General features: G+C 36.7%; 1 protein-coding gene and 1 long non-coding RNA gene across 8 annotated transcripts in view; one reads left to right on the top strand and one right to left on the bottom strand.

The window, feature by feature from the left end:
- The window catches only part of LOC136844322 (uncharacterized), a 318972-nt gene extending 306572 nt beyond the window's left edge, over nucleotides 1-12400 (top strand). For 4 of the 6 annotated variants that reach the window (XM_067113310.1, XM_067113318.1, XM_067113303.1 and 1 more), the window contains 2 exons: nucleotides 1772-2005; nucleotides 3314-12400. In XM_067113310.1, the coding sequence (XP_066969411.1) occupies nucleotides 1772-2005; nucleotides 3314-5153 (2074 nt within the window). In that variant the 3' untranslated portion in view covers nucleotides 5154-12400. The remainder of the gene's footprint in view (nucleotides 1-1771; nucleotides 2006-3313) is intronic. The other 2 variants (XM_067113328.1, XM_067113345.1) reach the window with 1 other exon arrangement.
- Nucleotides 1844-18227, bottom strand: LOC136844344 (uncharacterized). Of its 2 annotated transcripts, none has more exons than XR_010854828.1 (6): nucleotides 18132-18227; nucleotides 9234-9377; nucleotides 8855-8996; nucleotides 6059-6098; nucleotides 2965-3041; nucleotides 1844-1983 (listed from the first exon to the last, which is right to left on the bottom strand). It is a non-coding gene; the product is annotated as an uncharacterized lncRNA (long non-coding RNA). The 2 variants fall into 2 exon arrangements; XR_010854830.1 differs by having other exon boundaries at nucleotides 8855-8928.
- Between the last annotated feature and the right edge of the window lie 1078 nt (nucleotides 18228-19305).

Here is a 19305-nt window from a genome sequence, read left to right as displayed (position 1 = left end):
GAAGATAAAGTATATTCAAAGACATGCATAGCCATGAACAAATAAATTACCTAATTATAGCAAGGAAAATGATGCTTTTATGTATCATAATAAATTACCTAATTATAGCAAGGAAAATGATGCTTTTATGTATCATTACAACCTAACTTGAACTTCCATATGTTATCATTACAACCTAACTTGAACTTCAATAACAAACAAGACCATTTTATAACTTTAGACATTGTAAAATTCTGACATCAAAATGTAAAATGGTAAAACATCAAGGGAATACATATGCTTACAGTAAAAAAAAAATTGAGGTAGAGTACCACAAACAGCTGGTATGGTGAAGTCCCATTGTTGAAACAAAGCCTCTGCAAAAAGACCATTTACCACAGAAGGCTTTACTTGCTCAGCCTGACTGCCTAGACAAAATGAGGCCGGTCTCAGCAATGCCTAAAACCACTGAAAGGGATCTCTCTTAAAACTACTAATGGTCAGACGAGAATATCATCATCCCCTAAAAAGAAAATTTTTTGGTTTATTCTTCAATGGTACACCAGCCTCAGGAATGCCTACTGAAAGGGATATCTCTCAACAACTGCTAGTACAGAATCATCCCTACAAAGAATTTTTCAGGTTGCTCTTCAAACCTACGTCTAAACTAATACTACCAGCCAAATTGGAAAGCTGTTACCCATTGCTGGATCCCAAGATTTGGTATCATTGTTGTACTGAACTAGACCAACTCACTCCTTCTTTCATCCCCAATCACTAAGCTGCTACCTCACTAGATGACTCGGGATTCTGGCCTAGAATGCTTTGCATTACCAACAACTACTCACTCTTAGTCCTAATTTATAGGACGACCGCTAAGAAATGCCACAAAAGATCTCTATCTCTCCCTCATTAACAAACCAGACCATAGCACATCTGTGCTTAGAGGTTCCTGCTATATCCAAGTGCTTCTCAGTGGAGTGCAGACTTCGTGGGCCATGACACTTTGGTACCTTACTGGATTCCATGGGAAACTGTGTCAAATAGTTATATCTTACTCTGGATCAATGGTACATTTGTGTCAAAAGATTTTGGTCTCCAGAATGCATACCTATATAAAAAAAAAACTTCTGCAAAGGAAACTGACAGACATTGTGCCAAGCACAAAGTGCAATATCATTTAGTATACTATTTTATATATATTTATGCATAAGGAAAGTTTTAGACAGTATGAACAGTGTGTGGAGAATCATTTACAGAATGAAATTCCCTATTACTTTTAGTAATAACTTCATTTTTATTAATATGTATCTTAGTGACAATAAAATAACACATTTATATACCTACTATTATATATATTGTACTTTCTCCCTTACAAAAAGTTTTAACAGTGTTGAAACTCTTTCACAGAATTAAAGTGCTTATTACTGTAGTAATAACTATTTATTTTCATTTAGCTGTATCTTAATGACTATAAAAAACACACTTATTTACCTGCTATTACAGAGTACTTTCTTGCTTTAGAAAAGTTTTAGATGGCAAGTATACAGTGCAGAGAATCACTAAGCTAAAGTGCTTATTACTTAAACAATTGTTTATTCTCATCAAGATGTTGAATGATTGTTTATTTTCATCAAGATGTATCTTAATGAATATAAAAAGCACTTTATTTCCAGTATCTTAAAGGTACTGGAATCATTTACACGAAGCATTTATTACTTTAGTGAAAACTTATTTCTATTAAGCTGTGTCTTACTGAATAAGAAAAAAACTAATTTTTATTACCTTACAGCCTGATCCCTCACAGGTACTGGTCAGGAGGGCAGTTTTGTGGGACCGGAGCCGAAGACTCCTCCAACGCCTCCCGTTCGGTGTTGCTAAGTACGACCACGCCCCAGGGTCAAGGTCCGTTATGGCTCCCTTGGGGGGGTGCCTGGGGGGCGCCTGCTGGCCCTGCGCCACAGCAACAGACAGCTCTCACGCCTGCAGACTCCACAACAGCTACTACGGGTGATAATAGTCAGAGGTACAACTTTATTTATTCTGCTTTCGTATCTTAAATGTATGTTGGCTAGTGATAATCACTGATAAAAAGATAATATCACCCTGATTTTATTCTAAAATATTTTATCAGACTTAAAGGTGATAGTTTTCAGTTCTTCAAACCTTGTAAGGTGTTTATACATTTATACATAAGCATACTTAAATCACAAAGGAAATTCTATGAAACATATGTTGGCTAGTGATAATCAGTGATAAAATTCAGGCAATATAGCTTTGATTTTATACTAAAATATATCATATTTAATAGTGAGCTTTAATTAAAATATATCATATTTAATTGTGAGCTTTAATTTCTTGATACCTTGTAAGGTGTATACAGGCGGTCCCCAGTTTACAACGTGGGGTTCCGCTTCTTGCGCCCGTCATTAACGAAATCGGCGTTTCGGAAAATCGTCGAAAATCGTAAAAATCATAAGAAAACCTTACTTTTAATGCTCTGGGTGCATTGAAAACGATGTAAACTGCATTATTTGAGTTTTACATCAAAAACCTTCAAATTGTGATTATTCTGCCATTTTGGGGCCATATTTCTTTCTTGATCATGAACCCCTTCAGAAATCGAGATAATTTCTGATGAATATATTTGTGTCGTAACTCGAACGTCAAAGCCGGAACCGTCGTGAAACCGGGACTGCCTGTATACATTTTTGTATACCCATCCCTAAATCATGAAAAATTTATTTTAAATGTACTTGTAAAAATTTCTTGTAAACTGTGTTCAAGCTGTACCATCTGTGCATTCCTAATAATGATGTTTGCACCATTACGTTAATAATGCATTGCTGTAAACATTCCAACAAAAAATTTTATCCTATAAATTTTTCTTTATATAATGCTTAAACAAATTGGAAATTTTTAATGGCCAGTACTAAACAATGACAGAGCAAAGTTTCACAAAAGACAAACAAAGAATCAACTTACTAGGTTTTGGTAAGTTTCCAGACCACCTGTTGCGTACGGTGCCCAAAGTGGTTCCAGTACCACAAATTGGATTAATTCTGAAAAAAAAAGGTAAAAGTTCAAGACTAGTTGATTATGATGTAACTATGGTCAAGTTGAATCTATCTTTTTGTTTAAACGTTAATGCTGCTTCAGTTAAATTTATGAGTATTTTTTCCTTTCAATGTAAAAATTCAAGAAATTACACAAGTATCCCTCTAACTCTAGGTAAATCTTTTAAGTATTTTTGAAGCCAAAATTTTATAAGTTATTAACTCCTACAACCCTTCATGTAGCTAACAATTAATAACCGACATAACATGTATTTCAGTGGTGAGGAGACACGTGCCCAATTAACCGGCGTTTTGTTACGCCCATTCCTTCCTCGGGGACTTGAGAACCGTCTTGGTCTTCGGAGACAACACCCACCCGCACACCACAACCGTCGACCTTTATCCGACCCTGGAGTAGCTTTGCAGCTACCTCGATACCCTCCACCATTTACTGAAGGCTATTTACCGCCAATGGCCTACCAAGAAGCCTTCCCTAGATACATGTGGGGCCCACCTCCCCCATATTCACAGCCTACATCATCAGAAAACCTGGCCATGCAGATGTCACCTCATCATCATCCAAATTCTCCTACATCGCCCTCAGCCATCCAAGGGCTGGTTGCGCAAGCAATCCGATCTTCGCCTGCTCATCGACCTCCAACACTCGCCGATTTGATGCATGGCCCAGCCAGTCCCACAAGTAACACCCTTTCCTCGCCTAGTGACGACTCTGAAATTCTGAGCTCTCCCTCCCAAAATCAGAGGTTGACACGTTCGCGGCACAAGGTTATTACAAACGACCCAGGAGGAACTTTGGGAGGTTCCAGTTCTTTGCCGTCAAGGCACCGAACGCGCAGACTTCCCTTGGGTCACGTGAAATCCCTTGGGGATGTTAACGAACACAAACACGATGAACCTTTAGAAGTGCTATTCTGTGATGGTAAAGACATTGCACCCCTTGACAAATTTCATTCACAGGCAGACTTACAGCACGATGGTTATCGTAGCAAGCACATTAAAAGCATCAGTGACCCTAAAGTAGTTTATACGAGTGGAAAAATGGAACAGGAATCAGAGTTATATTTTGCAGATGTCTCATCATGTGTATCAGTTCGACAAGACGGTGAAGAAACTTTGTATTACTCAGAGCCTACTAGCTCTGCCAGTCAAAATACACCTTCCCCTAGTGACAAAGAAGTCCTCGAAGCCACTTTAAATCACACGTACGAACAAGTGCGTGAAAAAGACGATGACAGTTCTCATCATGCATCCGACGACACTATGATTGTACATACATCATCTTCAGATCACAGTCTTGCAGCAGAAACTGAAAATACTTACAGTGTCGTTTCTCCACTGACAGACATGTCAAGTACCTCGCCCATGATTACAGACACAGATGCTTATTCATGTTACACCCCGACCACTTCAGGTCCCTCCCCATCATCACCCAGTCAGAGAGATATCACACCTTCTACTCCACAGGCTTTCAACCATAATCTAGCCATCCATCCACTCAGGCAACTGCACCCTCTCCATCCCCTACACCCACTGCATCACATACATCACATTCATCCAGGAAAGACCCACATAAATGATAACGACCCAGTCCCCACACAGCCGAGTGAACAGCCTACTGTAGAAGTGGAGATCGAACACTGTTACGAGACATTGCCCGGCTGCGAAGCCGAAGCCTCAATAACAGCTCCTTCGGCATCAACTTCCCTGGAGCAAGAAGGGGCTCCTTCTCACCTTCCAGATGCTTCTGACTTGAACGGTAATGTTACTGTCACAGAAGCTATAGTGCATATGGGTGCTTCCATGGCTGACAGTTCTAACCCTAATAGTTCAAGTACAACAAGACCCTCGAGGGCAAACCTATCCCTTCCCCTTCGTCGTGTTTTATCCTCATCCAATGCCAATGCAGAAGTAATCACAGAGGACACACCAACGCCAGATTCAGAAATGGTCTCGGTAGACCAGGGAAGAAACCAGGGTGGAGCGCGGCGAGCAGGGGAGAGAATATCATATCACAGCTCAGAACCAAACACTCCGGCAGAGCGGAGAATACACTCAGTGCAGGACCTCCTGTTTACCTTAAAATCAGTGAACGTGTAGAAACGTAAGCAGAAATTAGAGGTTATTGTGGAGACACTGTTTTTAGTGCAAGTTTGTGAAGTTTTAATTTCAGTGATAATGCAATGTGACAGTGATATTGTGAAATTGAAATTTTCATATGCAGACCACTGTACGTGAATGTTCTAAACATTATGCTCGAGAATGAAAGTACTCAATGTGCATGACACTACTCCAACCCTTAAGTTTTGTAATTCTTTATATATCATTATTAGAGAAACCATCCGTTTTGCCCAAAGGCTTGACTTAAAGCCTACAAGAATAAAATATACTGAAGACACTTTTGAAAATGTGTCTTGTATTATTTTAGGAAAGGAAGGTTTGAGAGATCATGGCTTTTGTTTGTAAAATATTGATTCTAAAGTCATAATTGACAACGTACTTTGTAACATAGCCACTGTACATTCATCACACCTTCACAAAAGTAGTGTGCTTCAGGATATTGCTTTTTTTTTGCTATTATTCACATGTGTAATTCAGGATCAAATGTTCTTTAAAGCAAAATCTTTGACCTAAAAGTGGTATCTGGCCAATTACATGTGAAATTACAGTAAGGCCTACATTTTTTTTTTTTTTCTTGAAAACAGGAGCCTTTATTTGAATAAGCTAAGATTGTTGCCTTTACTCTTGGAGGTAAACTCATGCTTTGTCAGAGAATTGTTTACATTTTGTTCAAAAGCAAGTCAAAATGTGTTCAAAAGATTTTAAGCGATGAACGAAAATTGAGAAACTTGAAGGCTGTGCTTGCAGGTCTGTTAGTTTCCAAATACCCAAATCATTTTGTGCAATGCCTATACTCCTGGCCTAACTGAAAATATATTTTTTTGTTTAAAAATGACTTAACTAATTCTCAAAATTAAAGTACTGTAAATTTAAATTTTGCTTACCAATTTACAGTTGATTCTCAAATTGTGATGAAAGTGGTCTCTGAAATAGAAAATAAGTTATGAAAGCAATACAGTATATGTACACAAATTTTGATATGCATAACAGTAAATAAGTGAAATTCCCCAGAATACTAATTATTTGCATAAGGAAGGAAGTATTATTTACAGGAGAAGCTAAGCAAGTTAACACAGAAATTGAATGTAAATTCTTGTTCAAGTAACTAAAAAATATTCCACACTAAAAATGACAGTCTCAAGTTTAAGAGGTTCTTCCCAGGTATATTTGGAAAGTGATAATTCAGCTGTACAAGCTCACCTTTGTGGCAAAACTGGTATGCAAAGTTACCTTCTCTATACAATGTACCTTTCAAACATTCCAATCACAAGTGTAAGTACTGTGCAGAATCATTTTGTCAATATTTGCTTTTGAATCAGTTTAACTTCTGAAATGCAATCAAAATCTAGGGAAAAAAAGTCAAAATCAATATGTCAAATAAAAACAAATTTTCCTGTGAATGAGTGGACACCTCTGTAAGCAAGATTCTTAATTACGCAATCTTCCTTTCTAAAATCTAGCAGATTAAACACTTTTAAATTTCAGACAGGGAATTTTCTATAAAAGTAGAATTGCCTAAAACAGTCATACACTTGTGAAAGACATATCAACTGTACTTTATATATTATAGTGTCCAGTGTCATCTCAAACTGTTTTGTAAACAATTTTAGAAATTATATTTTTGAGTGATGGTTCTCAAGTGACTCCTGTTCACTGGACTGTCCCCTCAATAAGCCTTAAAAGAAGCTGTAACTAGAATATTGCAACGTAGCGTTTAATACTTAGATACTTTAGTCACTCTGGTTATCACTCGACATCTAGGATACAGGAAAAGGGGAAAAATAAGGTGTTCTTTCAAAGAAGGAGGGTAAACATCCCTAGTTAGGATTAACAGGACTTAAAAATGGACCCTCTTTCTTTTTAATGCTGATACCGTTGGCTTGAATAAAGACATTTGTATTCAGTTAATTAAAAGCTGAAATAGGTTATGCCTCCCTCTGGTTCCAAGGGCACAGTTGTAAAAAAGTATCTGCATGTAAAATGAATACGCCTAAACTGAAGACCACAAAATGTTTACCAAAACTGGAATCAAATAGCATGCTGGGAAGGTCATTATTTTGATTTATCTGCTGTTATATCTAAAAACTAAATTCAAGAATTGTACAGTAGTTATTAAAGGTAATTATTTTGAATTATCTGTTACATCTACAAAATTCAATTCAAGAATACAGCACTGTAGTTACTGAAGGTAATTATTTTGAATTCTGTTACATCTAAAAATTAAATTCAAGAATACAGTAGTGGCAAGAGTTCAGATGGTCTTAAAAAGAGTATTATTTACAGAAACCAGTCTAAGAATATTTGTTCACTTCTTTTTATATTACTGAATATTCATAAACCAAGTCTTATCCATTCACTGTACTTTCCAGCATAATATGGTTGTTTAATGACATTAGTACTGTAAGTTTAGAAGTGTAAGGTGTCTAAGGCTCATAAACTCTTTTTAACTTAATGCACAAAGCTCAAGGGAATTGCAAAAATATGGTTATTAATTGGTGAAAATAAGATAGTAACCTTTTTATGATTTCTAAAACATGATACAGTACATATGTTAAATAATCTATATTCTTCAAGGCAATATGAATATTTTTATCATATATACAGCACATATCCTTACCGAGCTGTTGCAGTTTTGTATCCTTATTCAGATGCAATTAGCCCTGACCTCTTAAGTAGGTTGCATTCCATCACAACCAGCTATTCAGGGAAATATTGTGTATCAAAGCGTATTTAACACACACACTGTTTACAGTCACTTTACAGTCACTTTCCAGTAACCATAACCCACCCATCCTGTCACCCTACATCAACAATTTGTTAGCCCAAGTGAATGAATTACCTAAAATATCATAAATAATATTGAAAAGGCCATAAATATATATCAGATATAACAAGAACCATAAGAAAATGGATAAAGAATGAGCAAACGTCATTTCATCAGGCATACTACCCAGTACATAGTGAAATACAACCACCTTGTTCCACAACACTGCACCTTGACAAATACTTCCATATTGTTTGGAAGCCTGAATTTCAAGTCAGTGGCCCCTGTGGGCTTGTTCCATATAAATAGGGTTCATCTTCTGAATAATAAATTCAATGCCCTCAAAATCTCTGTTTAATCAAAAGGGCACATCAGCTGCAAATCTCCTCCTGCATTAGAAGGCAGAACTCAAGGGTGATTCAGTCCTCAGCAACTTTATCCCTAGTGTGGTCTATCAGATAATGAACATCTTGTAAGACATCTTCCATAAGAAGACTTTCTTGTCCAAGATACAGAATCTTGCCTCAGAAACTACTCAAATCCTAGAACTCACATGAATTTGTGCCTCTCCACCACCTCCAAAACTGTGTGATCTTACTAGCAGCTAAAAAGTGACAGTCTGATCCTTTCTCAGAGAGCCAGGCACATTCAATTTGACAAATTTAGTCCTTTAGCAATATTAAATGCACCTTGTCTTCCATTATTTCACTGAATAAAAATATCTACCTACACTTCTAGTGCAAAACTCCTGAGCACCTGACAAACATTTTCTCCAGTGTTCACACATCAGAAACTTCCACAGTTACAATTATTTCAAAACGCAAAGCATTTACTCAAAACCGAAATAAAAATTCACCACAGTCAATATTCTAAACTACTTAGGAAATACCTCAATAAGGCATGGAAAGTGGCTTACCTTGAAACAGAGAATGATTGCAGCAGAGTACTGCAGGGTATCTCGTGATTCCCCCAGTACTAACTGATGCTGACCTAGAAATCAGACATGTTTAGTTGTAATTACAACATATTCTGCATCTCTGCCAGTTGTACTACACAACCTACCAGGAAAGTTAATAAAAGTGTGATTATTAAGAGAAACATTTCTAACTGCACCAAAGGTATAATTAATTAACATTATGGGGTAAATATATGGACAAATTCAGACATTTATCCAGCCCTGTGCAAAATAGGAACATTATTTCATAATCGATGGAGAAAGCGTCATGGTGTGGTTTGCTGATCTTAATTTCTTAAAATTACAAAGTACATAAGAAAACAATACTTTTGAAACTTACTTTGGAAACATATAAGCAATCTTAGTAATATGCAATGCTTGGAGGGTTTGTTGCTTCAAAAATAATCAGTTGTAGTCCACTGTCAAGAGTGTACCTTATAACCAACATCTGGAGTCAAGGAAAATGCAGAAGTTACTCTACGTTCTGAAAACGACAGAGCAGAATGTTAGTTAATATTTGAAAATGTTACAATCAAATTATTTCATATGAAATGTGGTACAATAACATCCAAAATAATGAACATAAAAGTATGACAATATGGGGTGGGCCTTTTTAACAACTAGTCATCTGACAAGTTAAATTCTGCACTACACACAAAATATTGTTGTTGCAGATGACTTCAATTTCAGGATGGCTCTGAGTGTGTGAGGCATAAATAATTTTGCATGACATTAGAAGCTACAGCACAAAGGTTAGACAACTATAATTACCGACACTAGAAATATTACACACGACTGCATATTGTAAAGACAACCAGCAGATTTCTATGCAGACTAGATAAGTATTACATACTTAAGGTGAATTTTCACAATACTTAACAAGAAAGTGGAATTTTCTAGCAGCAAATGTAACTGCATTAAAAAAGTGAGCAAACAATGACCTCTTCCACATATGACACAGAGGGTTTACAAAAGGGTAAGAGTTTTTTTGGGTCATTACTTAATCCAAGCTAGGTCGCACTGATCACTATGGAGGGTGGTAATTATTAAATCGCTTAATACCAATGTATGAGTCTTACTTTGAATCCACTCTAAGGTTATTACTGCTCTCATTCCTGTACAGTATTAAAAATGTACAGTGAGGTTCAATTAGTACATAATTAGAGACTACTTATCACATTCAGTCCTCCTTTGATGAAGACTAATTAACAAGGCATTAACTTATTTATATATGCTTCAAAAACTACACATTTTGAATATAAGTAGGACATTCATTTCAATGAAAATAATGATATAACATTAACTTCAATAATAAAAGCTAAATGATTAACTGGTTCATTGAACACTTATCAAAATGAAACCGTATAAAAAATATTAACATAGAATATTCTCCTTTATAACTGTCACTTAGAAAAAATAATTTGGTAACCTCCTCCTTGGAGCCATGGTCAGGTACAACTTTGCTACAAGTTTATTCTGAATTACATATTCTATCAGTTCTTCACTGCTTACTTCCAAGGATTTGGTTTTTTAGAAGACTGAACAGGTTTTACAGTACCAGTTAGTATTTGCCTATAATGAAAGTGTAATGCAGATTCCTACAGAACTTATGGTAAAAGCCTTGAAAAGAATGCTCAATTTATTTTTGTGGGTTCTTTGCAATAACTGTAATTCAGCCTTTCCATTTGCGCACAGGTAAAGCAATATGAGCACCATACTGAAATTAAGCCATCTTTCAACTCTAGTGGATTCACTACTGTTTATAAATGCAAAGCAGAACTTTTTTTAAAGAGCGAGATTTCCAAGGGTGGTCTTTACAGTCCTTTCTGGTAATGACAGGACAGCACAGCCGATGGTTTCAGAAAGATGCCGAGTACGACCACGTAATAAATATAGTAATGTAAATGAATGTAGAAACACCTTTCTTATGGTCTTATAGTCATTTTTTAAAATCGTTGTAGTACCGAATGTCTTAGCCAATACATTTAACACATCTTCCGCTGTACTCAGAAGTACTGCGAAGGAAAAACCATTTAGGAAAGAATTCATGGTTCCTGAACTTGGAATTACATTGTACTGTAGTTGGAGAAAGACTTGAATACACAGCCTGTTATGCCTTTCAGACAGACAGTTCCGTTACGGGCACTGTAAAATACATAGCTTAGGATTCTCAGCCAGTGCAGGACTATAGTCTGTTAGGCTCACAAAATGCTCAGGTTTTTACTTAATCCATATCTCATCATGTCAACTCTTAGGTTTCCTCCTTGACGTGCACTTAAAAAAACAACTGTTTTCCGGTTTGTTAGGTGAAGTAACACGATAGATTAACTCGTAGATATTTTGAACGAACGAACGCCTAACACTTCCTTTCCTAACTTTTAAAACTTCGAATGTTTTTTTTTTTTAAATGTGCCCTGACCTTTTTCATACGGTTTTTGTAAGTCGTAGAGCCAAAATTGCTTTTTTTACATAGAGATGTTATGTTTTTTGGCTAGCTGTATAAAACAATTGAGAATTTTAAGTCTGTGGTCTAGTTCAACTCAATAACAATGTGTTATGTGCTTTTTTGCTTCCATTTGCATTTGAAATTCTAAATTTCAAAAACATTTTTGCATACTTGAAATCTGTGTTTCCTTCCTTAATGTACGAAAACTTACGATTAGAAATGATTGGACTTTTATCCCTATGGGATAGCTGTATGAAATTCCTTTTTTATTATGAATAAATTCATGTAAATGCATTCCACTGTTACGTTTCTTTGGTAGTGTGATCGTTTACGGTCGTTCTTTGTAAAACTGTAGGCTAATATACAGTTTGGGGTTTTGCAATATTAATTATAAGAAACGATAGCTGAAGCCTCTTACATTCCAGTTCTTAATGTCGTCCATTTTTCATGGTGATACATTTTTAAAGTAAGAGAACCTTTGTGATACAGGGGTGCCACGGTCGGCTCCGTCCTTCCGACGCCTGCGACCGAATAGCTTGAGCTGGGCCCCACTTTATGTTTACAGTTTAAATGCAATAAAACTCTTGATTTTCCGGTGGCAGATAGTCTTTATTAGCAACGCTTCAGAATCAACATGTTTTGAAATACTTCAATACTTCTCCACAGTAGAAAGTTCAATTGGTTGTATGGAAATAAAAAAAAAAAATTATCTCCATGTTTTTGATAACTGCACCAACAATCTAGTCCTATGCTAAACATAGTTTTGTGCTAGTAAAACTTCTGTTACTTCTATGTTATTAAATTCCATATGTATGAGTTTGCGATGGGAGTGTTACTTATGAAGTACCGAGCTCCCGTTGACGAGTCATTTGTAATACGAGAAAAGGTAAGTACCGTACAGGTACTGTATTTGTGCATTTTGTTATTACATGTACTTTTTGCTGTTGTGAACTTTCCTTTACATACAAATAGCTACTGCTCTTTCACCATGACTGTAAAAGTGCCATTCTGTTGTTATCTGTGTATGTTGTGTTTGCATATAGTAAAGTCGTTCTATAGCAGTGTGTGTTTTATTACATGAAAGATCCCTGTTTTCAAGACCAAAGGCTGATGGTGTGGGCAGCCTAAAACCCTTCACTAGCCCACGCCTGATACACCAAGAAAGGATCAAACGTTTCCATTATGATCAAGAACACAAAATTTGAATCGATTAACATACATTCCACGAAACATACAGGGTGTCCATAAAGTCTGGGTACATAGGGGATTTTACTATCTATTTTATTTATTTATATTATTTTTCCTTCTCAGAATGACGATGGTTCTGTCTAAAGAAGAACGAATCGATTTGGTACTCTTAAGTGGACGAGAAGGATGGTCTTATCGCAAAATTGTGGAAGAATTTAACCTTCGACACCCTTATTGGCAAGGATGTTGAAGGTTAAATTCTTCCACAATTTTGCGATAAGACCATCCTTCTCATCCACTTAAGAGTACCAAATCGATTCGTTCTTCTTTAGACAGAGCCATCTTCATTCTGAGGAGGAAAAATAATATAAATAAATAAAATAGATAGTAAAATCCCCTATGTACCCAGACTTTATGGGCACCCTGTAGAATTAAAGTCATTAAAGTTCTATAGCTAGGTGTGTGTTCATTACACGAAAATTCTCTCAAACACCAAGAAAGGCTCAAAAGGCTTCCATTTTGATCACAAACACCAAATCTGAAGCAATGAACATACTTTCAACAAAACATAGAAATAAAGTCATTAAGGAGCAGAGAAAATGGGCTGCCAATGAAGATAGGCATGAACAAAAAAATGAGAGGCATCAAGTGATGGTAAAAAAAAATACAACTGATAACACTTCTTGAAAAGAATGGAATGGCATATAGAATTCAAGCCAAAGGTCAGCCGCTGGGACCTATGAGGTCATTCAGCGCTGAAAGGGAAATTGAGAGTGAAAAAAGTCTTGAAAGGTGCAACAGGAAGAGAACCTCACAGTTGCACTATGAAACAATTGTTACGTGATGATGGAAAGTAAGATGGAAGAGACTAGGAACAGAGGTGCAGTAAAAGGAATGAATGGGGTTGCAGCTAGGGGTTGAAGGGATGCTGCAAAGAGCCTAAATAATACCTACAGTGCACCATGTGAGGTGCACTGATGGCATTACCCCCTAAGGGTTTCATGAAGGGCAAAAAAAATTCTTAAATGAGTATGTATACAGAATAAATATCTCAATCAAAACAGCTCATAACAAATGCACCAAGTGCAAAGCAAAAATGAGAAAACACCTTCAAAGAGTACGGTAACACCACCGGAAAGTATTACAATAAATATAAAAGTGGCTGCACGCGTACCCACGGCCATGAGCTCATCCACTTTTGGGAAATCTGTACTTTCTTTAACTGACAAATCATTTGGAAGTCTAATTCCTGAAATGTGCCCCCCGTGTTTGACAGCAAACCATAAATACTGGACAAAACAGTATGAAATCTCAAAATGAAGAAAAATTTTATTCAAGCCATAAAAAACTATGTACTGACCATATAAGAACAGACAGAATATGCTTTTACCAAATACAGGAAGCTACTTCTGCTGTTTCCCACATCCACTTACTATGTTATCATGATACTCGTATATAAGTAAAGATCATGGTTGGGTGCAACCAATTTCTTAGGAGGGATTAGGATATGTTCACAAAACGGTATCTGGAAAAAGAACTTGTTACTACTCGTTAAAATCTAACTCAATTACTCTGCCCAGCATTTGTTGCCCAGAAGCTATTGACAAAGAGAACAAAATGAACTAGGCTATACAGGTCCAAATAATAACAATCAAATAGACTTAAATAATAAAATAAACTCCCTTATCTTGAGAACATCAGAAATAGTAACAGAACACCTAAAATCTGACAATCCATATACACAGGTTACTTTTATTACCAAACAGTAAATCCATTGGTACTTCACTCATTACTGTATACATGAATGAAAACAGGCAGATACCAGTACTTATAAAATGCCATACAGTAACTAGACATTAATTTACATCAGGGAGACTGTAGATCCATCTCACAAAGACTGAGCATAAATGATCAGTAAGATACAGTTCGGAGAGCTAAGGGATTTTTGTAAAAATGAGGGATACTGGTCATACCATAAATTAAGAGTGAGGATGAGCTGTTTTTCAAAAGTAACTGTCCATCGTCAAACAAAGATAAATCACTCAAGAGGGCACCTGAAATCAAATTTCATGGACAGATTGATATTGTACTAATACAAAGACCCATTTTCAAGCAAGTGCTCCACCAGATATGCCAACTATAGTAAACCCCTGTGATTTATGTTCTCATGATTTCATGGACTCCACGATTCGTGGGTTTCTCTGTGGAACATATCAGCCATTATTCATGGAAAATTCGCCCATTCGCGGTATTTTTCACTGAGAAATATTCACTAATTACTGTATTTTCATATAATTTTCATGAATAAATGCACTTTTGATAAAACTATTAAAATACTCAGGTATATGCATTTTTACAGGGTTTTTCTGTGTTTTAAACTATCAAAATGGGCAGTTCTAAGTGTTTTAGAGGGTTTTAAGTATTCGTGAGATTTTAGCTATTTATGGGGGGGTGTGGGACGCATCCTCCGCGAATACGGGGGGTTCACTGTACACTCAACACACGCAGGGGCTAACTAGGGCTAAAATCAACAGTGGATCGACTCATTTCATCTAAAGCCAACTAGACTAAAGCCAACTAGACTATCATTTCCAATGCCACCACTGTCATTATTCTAAAATGCACAAGTTTGTCATTCGCCAACTGTCCACATTCACCAGTGATCAATGTTTTACAGGCCTTTCAATAACTTTGTCTGGTAATGACTTTATAAGTCTTTTAAACTATTCACATACATGGCCTACTAATCATGAATGAACCCATGAATGACTGCTTCATTAAACCTACACAAAAAATTCGTATTTAGCAAACTGTAAGAGCCTGATGCCGTCTCTTCCAGACATGTGTGTGTTCGTCGTCTATCGGAGTGGATAAGACAACAAGAGCATCTCATTTTCTTTCTCTAAAGGAATGCGATTTCAACCATACAATATTTCCGTCTGTTTCTCCCTAACCATTGTTGTCTTGATGTATGTACAATCACTACTACTTGCATTGCCATGCAAACATTCTAATCATGTACTCAATGTTCCAACGAATCTTCTGTACCAAACTGTGTGTATGTTTCTGTTTGTGAAGACGCCAAACGTCTCGCCATTTCACATATATTATGCTACTGCATTGTATTCATTAATCTGTCTTGAATCTCATGCAATTGGCCATATGTTGAATTTCCTGGCCTTTCCATTGATACATGTTTCATCACTGTATGTTAATCGTGTCTCTCAATAGTCGCCATCTGTTTGTCTGCCGACAAACACAGAAACCGAGCCTGTACTCTGTTTTTACCTGTCTGTGTGTGGCTACGCTACCGGCCGCCTTGCACGTCAATAACATCTTCAAGACTGTGTACATATATCTCAGTAAGGAACTACCAATAAACCAGTAAACACCCAGCCAGTATGTCACTCATACCCCAGTACTTACAAGCTACTCCATCTTCCTCCCTATACTTCCTTTCCCTTAACATTTCTGTCTACTAATTATTGCTACTTACAAGTTCCTTTGCTTATGGGCATCCTGTCTTTGTCTAGACTAACAATTTTTCAGTGCCTCATAAACTGACTTTTGTTTTGAAAATAGCAGTGAAAGTCAGTGAAGTGTCTCTGTTAGGGAAAAGTGTGTTTACTCAGAGAGGAATGTCCTAATTGGAGGCTACCAGTTCTCACTATTCCCAAAACTAGTCACTGAAAATTTTGCGCTTATCAAGTCAGTTGCTGTACTTCAAAAGTAGGACTTCAGATGGATCATACCTACAACCATGACCACGTTAAGTACGGTTCTAGTACTACAGTTGACACCCCGTATTTGCGGGGGATGCGTACCACTACCTCCTGCCAATAGCTCAAATCAGCAAATACTTAAAACCCCTCTAAAAATGCTTATAAATGCCTATGGTGCAATAACTTGTTAACGTATGGGTACCGTCCCACCCCCTGCCCCCGGGCCAGTACTAAACACGGCGAAGGGACACTCCATTTGGCCGACAACAAAAAAAATGCACTGCCAGTGTCAGAAGCCCTAAAAGTGTAGAAAAGCCAGTTTCCAAGGTATTGCACTTGCCCGACGGGATACGAACTGTTCGAAACAGACGTACCCGTGCTCTGTCTTGCGAAGATCGCGTATGGAAACCCCTTGTTGGATGGACTTCAGGGATTAATTACAGGTTAATTACAGCCAACCCCCAAAAAATAACATTAAATTGTAAATAAGCAACCAAAATACTATAAGAAACTGCCATTTCTCGCTAAATACCCGCCGTGTATCTATTACTTAGAAATACCCTGCCTATTTTGATAGTTCAAAACACCAAAAACCCCTCTAAAAATGCTTATACCTGAATATTTTAATAGTTTTACCACAAAAAGTTAATTTAATCACAAAAATATGAAAAATACAGTAATTTGTGAATATTTCTCTATGAAAAATACTGTGAATAGGTGAATTTTCTGTGAATAAAGTGTACATACATTTCACAGAGAAATCTGCAAATATGTGACGCCACAAATCCAGAGTCATGAATAGACACGGGTCCACTTTCGTGTTTTCATTTTATTTTGACAAATATATTCTTACTGCAAATGACTGATTAATTCATTGCAAACCCCTAATACATCAAACACTTAGAAAGTCCAGGGAGTAGCCTGTAAGCCCATGCCCCAGCATTAGGTATGCCCTAGCACCCTACGTTAGGTTAGGATTTGAATGTGTAAATGAACTGTTAGACTTCATAACTATGGGGGGGGGGGGAATAGGGGAGCCAGAATATTCAATAGGTTGTGCTATCCTAAGATAGGTTAGGATGCATTTAATTAATTTTCATTGTCTACCACTCTTGAAAAGCCTGCATCCACTCTGGTGCCCCAGTGTTATGGGGGGAGGGGGTTTCAAATGTTAACCATTCATCTTCTATGGAAATTAATGTAAAATTTAAAAAAAAAATTAAAAGCAGTGTCGTACATATTTCTGCAAGTCACTGCCTCCCTAAAGCTAGATCAAAGATATACTCCGATAGGAATGCACCCTAACCTACCTTTGCCCTAACCTAACCTCTCGTGGGCACCATGCCCTGACCTGGCCAGAGGGCCAAAGCTTCCCACCCTGGAGAATCCCCCTCCCACTTGAGATGGCCTATTGTACACAGCCTAAGGTAGCCCCGCAAACAAATATTCTAATATTCTGCTGTATTACCAAGACTGTATCAAAATAAAATTTAAAATTCATATTGCATTACAGGAATAAGAGTGACACTTACCAACAAACGTAACAACAATGGCAAGGTGCAATTAGCTTCGGCCAATATTTTTCCTTTGCAAGGTTAAATCAGACAGATGGGATGCATTAGCTAGGGTCTTTTATTTAAGTGATGACATATTTAAGGTATTTTTATCACGCCTGATAACTTAAAATCATTCATTCATTCTATTTCCCAAAAAAAGGTTACGACTGACGTAAACTTAAATGGCAGCTCTTGAAATGGCCTACGAACAAACCATGAAAAAATGTTTCAAATCTGCCAGTTCCTGTTATTTCCATGTATAAGTAGGAAAATACAGCATATGATTCGCATTCCTGACAAAATATACATTTTGAATAAAAACTTACTTTGAATTTAAAGCCCCTATGTGGATAATAGTCACAAAGAGAACACCACTCGACATAATCACCACTCAAGGAGAACTAATTGTCAGTTAGTGATTGTTGTGACAAGTAAACATTTCCAGACTTGTCAAATAACTGGACTACTAAAATTACTCAAATTACTAAAAATAATACATGAAAAATAGCTAATTGTCATAAGAACTTAGAAAAAGTATCATTAGTGATGTGAATTAAAAATTGTTGATATAGCCTAACTTTTGGGTCTCTTACTACAGATCACTACATAATAATTCAAATTACTAAATAACACAAATTACTGTAAAATTAACCTTTAAAGTTAATTTTGATATTCAAATGACAATGATGTTTATTCATTTAGTGGTTGCTTTTATATATGTTGGTTCTGCTCCGTAGTTCAATATAGACAGTAGTATAGTTTTCTGAAATATTTTTTGTCTCAATTTTCATCGGAATATCCAGCTACAGTTTTAACTTTCGTTTAACAATGAATTTCTTACTATATACACGATTTATATCTTGTAATTATCATTCAGGTATCATAAGTTTCAATAGTTCATTGATTTCTTTGTTTAGAGATGAGCTGGCGGTTTGTGGTTTGGGACATTTAGTAAAAGATTTTGTCTTCTAAAGTGTCAAACAAAAATGACCTTTTACAACTTATATCTGGCGTACATTTAAACAGCTCAGAAGTAACCTCACTTGTAAGCGCTACTCGTAGACATAATCCTTTTTGCTACAAGTTCAGCATCTTTGAGTACACTGACTATCAATTCCCAGCCAGGGTGGACTGGAATGTAAAGTTTAGGCCAAAGGCCAAGCGCTGGGACCTATGAGATCATTCAGCACTGACAGGGAAAGTGATAATAGAAAGGTTTTGGTGTAACAGAAGGAAAACTTAGCAGTTTCACTATCAAACAATTGTTAGGAGAGGGTGGACAGTATGGTGGAAGAGAATATGAACAGAGGTACAGTAAAAGGAATGAGAGAGAGTTGCGGCTAGGGGTCGAAGGAACACTGCAAAGAACCTCCAAAAATATAGAATATAGCCAAAGGACAAGCACTGGGGCCTATGAGGTCACTCAGCATGAAACAGAAATTGACAGTAAAATGGTTTGCAAGGTGTAGCAGGAGGAAAACCTCACAGTTGCACTATGAA

The sequence above is a fragment of the Macrobrachium rosenbergii genome, chromosome 2 (genome assembly GCF_040412425.1).
Source record: "Macrobrachium rosenbergii isolate ZJJX-2024 chromosome 2, ASM4041242v1, whole genome shotgun sequence".
Taxonomy (NCBI): Eukaryota; Metazoa; Arthropoda; class Malacostraca; order Decapoda; family Palaemonidae; genus Macrobrachium; species Macrobrachium rosenbergii.
Note: the sequence above shows the minus strand (reverse complement) of the source record. Positions and strands in the feature narration are given on the sequence as shown.